This window comes from Urocampus carinirostris, chromosome 7, assembly GCF_059441175.1.
Source record: "Urocampus carinirostris isolate Australia breed hairy pipefish chromosome 7, RoL_Ucar_1.0, whole genome shotgun sequence".
Classification (NCBI taxonomy): domain Eukaryota; kingdom Metazoa; phylum Chordata; class Actinopteri; order Syngnathiformes; family Syngnathidae; genus Urocampus; species Urocampus carinirostris.
This window is the reverse complement of record NC_142355.1, coordinates 20341856-20352435: the sequence shown is the minus strand read 5'-3', so window position 1 is coordinate 20352435 and position 10580 is coordinate 20341856. Positions and strand designations below refer to the sequence as shown.

Genomic DNA, 10580 nt, shown 5'->3' with positions numbered 1-10580 from the left:
GAGCTTGTTTAATGTCATGAACAGATAAGTAAGAAAAATTGACAAACTGATAATGCTGCAACTGCAACATATAGCAATGAATCATTTTGCTAAAGTAATTCATTTTTTATTTTATATGCACAACCATAATAGGATACTTGACATGTATCATCACTATACTGTATATATATACATCCATCCATTTTCTGCACTGTTTACCCTCAGTCGAATTTTTATCATTTTTATTATTCTAGTACGCGTAAAGGTACATTGTTTAGTATTTGACCACTAAATGGCACTTTATTTTCTAATGCTAACGAAAACCAATCCCAAATGAGCACGGCGTAGCAGCACTCTACTTGGTATGGATTCCGCTATGTAAAACAAATACAAATTTCTCAACCTGCGTATATCTACAAAAAATAACAATCTTTCATGTATTTTCCTTATTATTCAAATATATTTTTTTTTCATTGAGTGAAGGATTTTGTACCACTAAGAGGCATTATATATATTACTCACTGTCCCTTTAAAAAACAATACAAATCGGGTTAATTTGTCTTTTTCTATATACTGTATCTGTCCTGTTCTTTGGACTATTTCCGATAGAGGGCAGTACCTTTTTAAATCAACGTTTTCCGTGATCTCCAAAGCGGAAGTCGAAGTGAGGAATCGGTCTTGTTTTTGTCAACGCGTAGCATACAGCGCATATGCTGTGAAGATGCGCATTGAAAAATGTTATTTCTGTTCGGGTCCGGTGTACCCGGGACATGGAGTTATGTTTGTACGGAATGATTGCAAGGTAACGTATATAGTTGTTTGTTCATAGTCAAGTAATTCGGCGTTGATTTTGCATGTTGCCGTGTTTGGCTAATGCTAATGCTAACCTCCTCACGTGGATTATCTTTTTGTTTAATTCGAAGAATTCTACCAAGTTGAACATAAAATATCCCCGACGAGTTCAGTGCATACATACTATGTTTGATTAGATTCGTGTAAATAAACGTTCAGGAATTGTTTTAAGTTATAATTGGTTGGGGCCCTGGATTTTGACAAGCGCAGGCTTTTTAAATTGTGGACAAGTGCGCCTCCTAAAGGTTAACACTTAGAAGTCATACCTCCGATTAAATTGTAAAATTGCACGTGGTTTAGTCAACACATTGAATAGGGGGGGAAAATCTTTCCAACTACAGTATCTGTTTTCAAGTATTATAGTCAATATGTTATATGCAGGGTTGGGCAGGGTTACTTTAACTGGATTACTTTCCATTACTTTTGGATTACTCCAATACCAAATATGCTAATAAAAGACAAAAGAAACTAAATATGAATAAAATGGTGACTCACAACACGTGGTAAGCTTTCTCTCCTGGCTTTGATCTCCGGCAAAACTAACATAAAATGCGACAGAAACAAAATGAATAAATCCAAACAGCTTGCCAACATTATTTTTGCCGTTCCATGTGTTCCGTTACTCCCCAAGCCTGCACAAAATTTAGTAATTGTATTCATATTTAGTTTCTTTTGTCTTTTATTAGCATATTTGGTATTGGAGTAATCCAAAAGTAATTGAAAGTAATCAAGTTAAAGTAACCCTACCCAACCCTGGTTATATGTTCGTTTTTATGACTCAATACTGCATACAATTCCAGACTTTCAGATTCTGCAAGTCAAAATGTCATAGAAGTTTCAAGAAAAAACGTAACCCGAGAAAGACCAGATGGACCAAATCATTCCGAAAGGCAGCTGGAAAGGAATTGGCGGTGGTAAGTTCTAAATACTGAATAAAATGTTTCGTACAAGTTGAGCGTTTTTCTGAAATCATTTATTGTGCCTCTTTTAGGATAATGCGTTGGAGTTCGAGAAACGCAGAAATATACCTGTCAAATATAACCGGGAGATGTGGGATAAGACAGGTATGGTACCGCCCCACTATTTGGGAAGATATTTAGTCACCTTAACTAACGATTGCAGACACTTAAAGAATTCATGCAGGGGGGTTAAAAAGAGATCCTTAAACGTTTTATCAAAAATATAGAGAATGGTCACTTAGAAATGTTTATAGGGAGACAAAAAGTTTTTCCAATATTTGCATCAATTGACAAATGTTTCGCTTTTGCAGTGGAAGCCATGAAGAGGGTGGAAGAAATAAAACGGAAACGGCAGGCAAGATTTATCATGAACCGGTAAGCACTTGAATCAATGTCAACCACTTCTGTTACTATCGTCTTTTCTTTTGTATCTGTTCAATTATCATATAGAGTAAGTACGGTTAATTTGGATTGCTTTGTTTTGTCTTAACTAGACTAAAGAAGGGCAGAGAATTGGAGAAGGAAGAGGCCATCAACGATGTGAAAAAGAACATTCACCTTATCAAAGCTCCACACGCAGGTATATTTTCATATTTTTATTCTTGAAAGCCTTTGATTTGTCATCATAAAGCCCAGATTGAATAACTCTTGCCAATTTTACAGGAAAACCCCCAAAAATGGAAGAGAAAATGTTGCAGAAACAGCAAGAAGATGTGGAGATGGGAGAGGAAGACATTTAAGTTTTTATTTTGTACGACAAACATTTTACTTTTTTTTCCCCAGAAGAATTAGCGTTTAAGAGCAAGCATTTTAACAAAACGTGTGCGTAATTTCAAACGGAGTGGAATAATTTGCAGTGCCATTTATGACTTATACCCCCTGGATGCTTTGTATGTGTATGTCTTGGGTTAATTCTATTCTTTGAAACAACTACCTGCAAAAACAATTATATGGCAGAAGATGCAAACTATTTCCCACATGAAAAAAGCACTGCTTATAACTCGCAGTTTGAACACTCATCGCCATGAATTTGGTGTCAATTCGAGAGCCCTGCCCCCACCCCCCATTATGGCATCTACGTGGCTGTCCAAATAAAGACTGAAAATTGTAGTTTTGTCTTTCAACTCAATTGTGCAAGAAATGAACATTGGACAACCACATATCTGATTTCAAAAACTTACCATGAAGGTCAAGATGGATTTTGGGTAAATTTAACTTAAAAGTTTAAATTTACCTTGTTCGAATAATGAAGAATTTCATATTACAACTGTCTTATTGTAAAAGTCCAAACCATTTTTACAAAAAATGCTAAATATTCCCACTATAGATCACACATGTCAGTGTCCCTTTCTAACTAAAACGGCAACCTGTTTACCCAATTAGAATAGTATTGTCTCGTATTAAACAACATAGAGTATAGTGTTTGAAATATTAAGTATGGCACTCCAGGATGGACATGTAATCAAAGACAAGGACAAAACATAAAAATATTAGGATAGCTTGGCAATGCTTACTAGGCAGTGCCAATAGACGGGTCCTTGTCACATTGTCTAATTGTGAAACATGCCACGAGACTACAGACAGCACTCCAAGGTAAGATGAAAAAAACTTAATATAGAACAATAAGATGCAAGACTGTCAGGAAAAATAGGCGCCATTTTTTTGCAGCACAGTTCGTATAGAATGTTAAATGTTAGAATAATAGTACGATGAAAAGTAGTTTAAGAAACAATAAGCAGCGACAACAAAAATAACCTTGAAGTCGCAAAATATCTCACAGTATTGTGCGCTTGTTTTGTGTGGTAATGCCCCCCCCCTTAGGGGAACTCACCGTCTTGAGTCTGTCCTTGTCTTAAAAGGCCCGTAGTAAGTTAAAATGTATCACAAAGTAGTCAAATGAAAAAGCGAGCAGAACAATTATACAATCATCCGTATTCAATTTCCACATTTGAATTGAATTGTCTTTATTGCCTCTGATATCAACGTTGTGAAACATTGAATGCAAAGAGATTAGATATGTCTCTACGGGCTAAAATGTAATAAAGTAGGATAAGAGTGTCAGGATAAATACGCTAAGACTTAAACGTGCTTATAGACTGGCCTGAGTTATAACAATAGTGCAATGAAAAGTAGTTGTAATAAACATTGAGCAGCAACAACAAAAATCCCAAAATGTCACAAGATCTATATTTTTCAGTTTTGTGTGCTTATTTTGGGTGGTGATGGCCCTGGGGAAGAAACTGTCTCTGAGCCCGTTTGTCTTTATTTTGAAGAACCTGCATTATTTTTGTAAATGAATCAGAAAACAGTTGAATGAAAATAATTGCCAAAAATAATCCAATGTGGTATTTTTGTGTGCTATCGTAAAATACTTCATCATGTTGCAAAAGCGTACTTATTTGAAAATAATGATCAAAAATATCGATATCCCCTAAATCATAGACAATAAATCATCACTTTGATGTAGGAGTCCATTACAAACGATTTAAAATAAGATATCCTTATATAGGTTTTGTACGGGTGCTTGAAATCCTTGAAAATGTTTTACTATTAATGATGTGTTTTCAAGGATTAAAAGAGCTGGAATTTTGAAAATTGTGTCCATGTTTCAAAACAAGTACGCCTAAAAATGACACTGACACAGCTCCCTGGTGGCTTTGCCATTGCATTGCTTCTTCCTCCGTGATTAACGGCCACCGGTATTAGTTTGTATGGCAATGTCCCATGAATCATCATCGCCCCCTACGGGCTGCGGCAAGAGGACAGGTGCATAGCACCTAATATAGGCAGTATGAAATGTGTATCATAGAAGGATTATGTATCAATTGTACACATTTATTATGGACCATGCAAAAATGGAGGTAGCTTTTCCCATGGTAGATTGCAATGGGAAGAACTTCCTGCAACTGAAAATGTAAGTTACATATTGCTGTTATCTTACCCGACACTTGTACAGGGAAAGATTTGTCTCAAACATATTTAAACATGTATTGTTCGTATCCACAAATACATTTGCAAGTTATCATGTCTTGATAAATGCACATGCAAGAATTTATCTATCTAGCTAACTTAGTCATATCCCCCAAGAGGGTTGACGACCGCAAGACAAACACATACAATAACAAAGAAAATAAAAAAGGAAAAAAATAGCAAAAAAAAACCCCACACATTTTTGGACCATGGCCAATGTTTCCTCTAAGCTGCGCGCACATTCTCAGCGCACAAGAAAATCTATCCAGTGCAATGTTCCCTCTAAGCTGCGTGTGTGCGCAGTTGTGCAACACCCAGAGCTTTTCTGTGCACAAGAAAATCTAGCCAGCTCACAAAAATCAGGGCTCGAAATTGCTAATTAAGAAGTGAATTAAGTCAAAGTTACAGTGCATGAAGGTAAAAATACAAGGGTTCCCCTGACGTTGTCTTCTAAATGCAGTATTTTGAAGTTGAGGTCCAAGTAGAACGAAGTTGAGTAAAGTCAGTAGAGTTTTTCGAGAACTGGCTTCTTTGGCTCGGCTCACTAAAAGGAATAGAATAGAATAGAATATACCTTTATTGTCATTGCTACAAATGGGCTAACATGTTGTGACAACGAAATTGGGCATGACACTCCAGTTTTACACATTCATAGTGAGGTATGAGCAAGAAGATAAAGGAACAGAGAAGATAATGTATAAGATAAGGGGGATAAGGCTATAGTTATAATTTACATGGTATTTACTCAAGAAATGTCGGCATGTGGGATGTTACAGGGTTGTCGTGATAACGTTGGTATCGTAACGGTTGTGCAATATTGCATTTGGTGCAAAGTCATCATAGTGCAAAAATAGTCAGCATATGCATTGGTGCAAACATAGACATCATAGTGCAGAAACAGGAAATGGTCAGACATTGTGCAATTTGAGCATTAAACGTAGTGCAGTCGGCATGTGCAAGAACAAGACATGAGTAACATTATATTCGTATGAGGTAGTGTTGGCACGAGTTTTCAGTTTCGGCTCTTTCCGGTCCTAATCGGCTCTTCAGGTTGTTTTTGCTTCTTTCATCCCTATATGACCAAATATTATGTAAAATTATGCACAAAATGACTTAAAGGAAGGGGGAATAGAACAAAACAAAAAAATACCAAAATGAAAAAGTAGTGAAAAGCTGAGAAAAAAATAAGGAAACATTCAGAAAGAAAGAAACAAGGGAAAATAAGTAAATAGAGAACAAAAAGAAAAAAGTAACAGCTTGGAAAAATAAACACAGTGAGATTTTTTTTAAAGGAAATTAAAAAAATAGAAAATAAACGGGGAAAAGTTCGTGTTGCATTCAAATAAAATCCTATTATACCGGGTCAATCTTGTTGCCAACATTGTACTTCCACTCAAAAATGTGATTAAATACAGTTGTGTATCGTGCAAATGACTAAATAAGCCCCCCAAAATGTTAGTATTACGCAACAAAAGATACCAGGAATAAAACAAATGGAAATCTTGTGAAAGAATTCTTGTAAAAACAAAGGACGTTTGCAGGCCGTACAACCTTTGCAATACTACATTAGTCAATTCATTCAAAAGTGAAAACATTTTTTTGCCTTGCCGGAAACTCAGCAAAATGTAAAGTGATTTCAAATTTTGGACATGTTTGATAATGACTTAGTTGCCACACTTGGGATTGCTGTTGCTCACTGTTGTATCAAGCGTTGCTCACGACTTTGTGTGAACGCTCAGACCCGTGGAAAATTAGAGGGAACATTGACCATGGCCAACCCAAATGCCCAAACTCTGAACCAAGTTAGGCATCTCAGCATCTAGGTCATGCTTTCGTCCCTCCAGATAAAATGGGACACAAGAAAGCGGTCATGTCACTCGGGTCAGGGTGACACAACACACTCTTTTGTTCAACAACAGGGCCCGACAGCTTTTACTGGTTTACCCCTGCCACATCATACAGGTGCCCTGCCCATCCCTTAGAACGTGTCCAAACATCCCACTATCCTGCATGCAAGATTAAAATCGCATATTTAAATTGCAGATACATTTGTGAACCTGCAAAATACACAATTTACACCAGATTTCTCCTTTTAAAGGTACTGGGTACATTGAAAATTTGGCTTTGAAAGTTTAAAAAAATCATTGAATTTGGCCATGAAAAAATGTATAAGAACCCTGCTTATAACTTCCATAACTAATTGAAGAAATTAAAAAACTCGATCAATTAGATGACGGATCAAAGATCAACCAAGCTGAGTTACGTTAAAAGATAAGAAATGGGGAAATAAAGCCAATCTTTGTACTGGTTCGATTGATCCTGTTCGATTTAGATGTCCTAGGCAGCCAAACGAGATAGAAAGCGTCGATTGGGGTGTCACTTGACGTCTCTGGGATCGATTGGCTAGACTTGCATCTCGGCAGTCTGGTCCAAACAGGCACAAAAACTGTCCCAACTGCTGCTGTTAGAGAAGGGAAGCTTCATCATCCTGGTCGGACAGCTGAGTTAAACTACAGCAGACGTCGAGAGAAGCAGAATGTCCAGCGAAGCAGAAGGGACGACGACCTTGGAAGAACAGGCGAGTTGTGTGTACTTCATAGGAGCTTATCATTTTTTTTTAAATAAAGAACTAGCATCCATTTTGCTAAGAGGCTTGTGGTTAGCATTAGGCTAGCTAGCTATTAGCATGGCTGGTGCAAGTGTAAAGATGCTATCGCCGAGTTCGTTATTTCATGTATCATTTATATATTGTAAGTGAGAACCTTCTTGCCATGATGATGCACTATTTTTATTCATATTTTGAGATATGCATTATTACAAAGGCAAAAGCTGCAAATTACATGTGTTGTTGGTTTCCTCGTGGTATTGTTTCTACATCTCCTTTACTATGTAACAATTACAGCCCAATGTAAGAATTGTCTCATGGTGATCCTATTGATTGTGTGCATATTTTGTGTAAATGTTTTTCCAACAGTTTTGTAAATAGTTCTCTTATAGCACGTTTTCTTTTGCCAGGAAATGGATGACACTGTTGTCAGTCCAGAGAAGGCAGAAGAGGCCAAACTAAGAGCCAGGTACGCCAATCTTGGAGCGAAACCTGGAGGATCCGATTTCTTGAGGAAAAGACTTCAAAAAGGGGTAAGTAATGTGATTATTACACCCCCCCCCCTTTTTTTTATTTACCTAAATCATAATTGCATCAAACGGTTTCTGCTCCCGCAGCCAAAGTATTTTGATTCTGGTGACTACAATATGGCCAAAGCCAAAATGAAGAATAAGCAATCTCCATCTGCACTGTCGGAGAAATCCGAAATCACTGGTGGTCACATCCCTACGCCTCAGGACCTGCCTCAGCGAAAGACTTCCATTGCAGCGAGCAAACTGGCTGGTTGATCTTTTGCCTGGGAATTACCCGTTGTCACGGAATCGTACACGCCTACTCTTTGCTGTCGTTTCACAACACTACTTGTTCTTTTGGAAATTCAAATTTACACTTAAATCTGGAAAATGAGCAGGGGATTCACAAGTCAGCTCTAGAAAGTTGAAATTTGAAAATGCTCATGAAACCTAACACTGATACAACACGTAAGAAGTGCTCTGCTATGCTACCTTATCTCGATATCATGTTTGCAACTCTGAAAAAGGCACTGTATAGTTGGAAATGTGTCCTGGTGTTGACCACAGCAAAGAAACTTGCTTTTGTTGTCTAGACCATTAATAATGTAATATTTTCACCAAACCTTATGGATATGTAACTGGCATGCTTAAATTACAACTGAGTTTTAATGGTATAATTGACAGTAGTTTGTGCAAACTTGGAAGGACTGCCTCTAATCATGCAATCTCTTCAATGGCCTTAATTTATGTAAACTGTTTTTCTTGAGCAATATTTGCTGTCCGATGAGTCGCCTCGCTGTTCGACTTGAATTGTTAGGGATTTTATTGAAGGAACAATGTACTGTATGCGGAAGGAGCGCGCATGTGCAATCACATTGTGCCATTAGTTTTGTAAATAAACAATTTTTTGCATAATGTTGTCGGGCTGCTTTTTACGTTTTGAGTAAATGCTAGTAATTTTCACGAGGACACTTGAAGAGATCAATGGTTTTAATGCATTACTTTTTAAAATTGTCAAATATATGCTTCTTTTTCCATATAAGCAATGGACAATGCGTACCACGTATTGTATATGCTGAGACACCAGCCTCTTGAGTGGTATTGGTACTCACAACTAGGGCTGGAAATTACTAATATTTTATTAATCTATTATTTATTTCAATGAACCAAATAATTATTTTTTTAAACAGGTTTTAATTTTTAATTTAAAAAATAACATGAAACAAATTATTTTGTGGTATAAAGTATTTTTTTTTAAATCCAAAGGTTTGTCAAATTCCTTTTAATGAAGAAAAATACATCGATCTGTATCCTAGTAGGCAGAGGCCAAAGCTTTTAGGTACCTACCCCTGTTCCATTTTTCTTTGCAGGGAAGACGTATTCCAAATCAAAACAAGAAATCAACTTTAGGGCAGCACAGCGGCGCAGTGGTTAGCGCTTGTGCGGCACAGTTCATGTCATGGGAACCTCCTGCTTGGGTTCAAATCCAGCTCCAGACTTCCTGTGCGGAGTTTGTATATTCTCTCCGTGCTTGCGTGGGTTTCCTCCCACATTCCAAAAACATGCATTTCAGGTGAATTGGCCGGTCCAAATTGTCCCTAGGTGTGAATGAGCGAGTGAGTTGTCTGTCCCCGTGTGCCCTGCAATTGGCTGGCAACCGGTTCAGGGTGTCCCCTGCCCACTGCCTGGAGATGGCTGGGATGGGCTCCAGCACCCCCGCGACCCTACTGAGGATAAGCGGTACGGCTAATGAGATGAGATGAGAAAATTCTAATAGTATTTCCAGTGACTCTTGTAACATAAAATACCCAAAGAATCTCATATATATATATATATTTATATATATAAGTGTATTTATCAGACGTAAGATATTCTTCATTTTTTAATTGATATAAATAAGGGACCTTTTTAAAGTTATCAATCGTTTTTTAATTTGTTTTTTTAATTATTATTATTCGTTGTTGCAGCTTTACTTGCAATTCGTAGCCTATATCAGTTTCTACTACCCTTTTGGTAACTGTTTACAGTCATGAACCTGAGACGAGATGAATAATAATTGCCACAAGCCAGGGGAGGGTCATGTACATGCCTTATCCACCACCTCAGCCCCCCAAATTATTTTGAGTCTTTTCTTTTTGAGTGCTGAGCTGATGAGGTTGGAGTCGGATGTTGCACTGCTGCATCTGCCTTTCACCTCTGCTGTTTTCCTGACTATTTGAGTCAGCTGGGAGTCGAAAATGTGTGAAAATGGCCAAAGGTTTATGCAGGTTTATATTGAAGGGGAAAAAAAAAAAATCAAAAACACAAAGAGAATGATCTCTAATAAGACACAGAAAAACATTGCCATTAATGAAATACAATATTAAGGATGATTTTGAGATGAGAAAGTATTATTTCAAAACCTTGCATTGAGATGGAAACACGTACTAGTGGCATCGGTATCTATGATTACTCAGTTGACTATTAGTCTGGGAAAAAATTGTATCACGCATCTCTTAAAGGGACAGTGTGTACGATTTGCCAACCCAATATCGCTATACTATGTAGTGCAACTGAAAAGAAGTGCTAAACATCAGAAAGAAGAACACAAACTACAGATTTTAAGTGACCAAATTGCACCATTTTTCATCTAATATGTTTGCCCTGCCTTTCATGGGGTTTTGCAGGGTACTCTAGTTGAGGCTCGTGATATGTAAAACGAAT

General features: G+C 37.3%; 2 protein-coding genes across 3 annotated transcripts; both read left to right on the top strand.

Moving 5' to 3' along the window:
- The first annotated feature begins 613 nt into the window (after positions 1-613).
- Positions 614-2900, top strand: rsl24d1 (ribosomal L24 domain containing 1). Its single transcript, XM_088340073.1, has 6 exons — positions 614-781; positions 1632-1745; positions 1823-1895; positions 2102-2165; positions 2285-2370; positions 2454-2900. The coding sequence occupies exons 1-6, from the start codon at positions 701-703 to the stop codon at positions 2528-2530; spliced, it is 495 nt and encodes a 164-aa protein (XP_088196199.1). The 5' UTR covers positions 614-700; the 3' UTR covers positions 2531-2900.
- Positions 2901-7151: 4251 nt separating this feature from the next.
- On the top strand, positions 7152-8792 carry arpp19b (cAMP regulated phosphoprotein 19b). 2 transcript variants are annotated; one of them, XM_088339303.1, is made up of 3 exons: positions 7152-7338; positions 7776-7898; positions 7983-8792. In XM_088339303.1, exons 1-3 carry the CDS (start codon positions 7297-7299, stop codon positions 8151-8153), a joined length of 336 nt encoding a protein of 111 aa, XP_088195429.1. In that variant the 5' UTR covers positions 7152-7296; the 3' UTR covers positions 8154-8792. The 2 variants fall into 2 exon arrangements, with proteins under 2 accessions (XP_088195429.1, XP_088195430.1); XM_088339304.1 differs by having other exon boundaries at positions 7181-7345.
- Positions 8793-10580: the final 1788 nt, after the last annotated feature.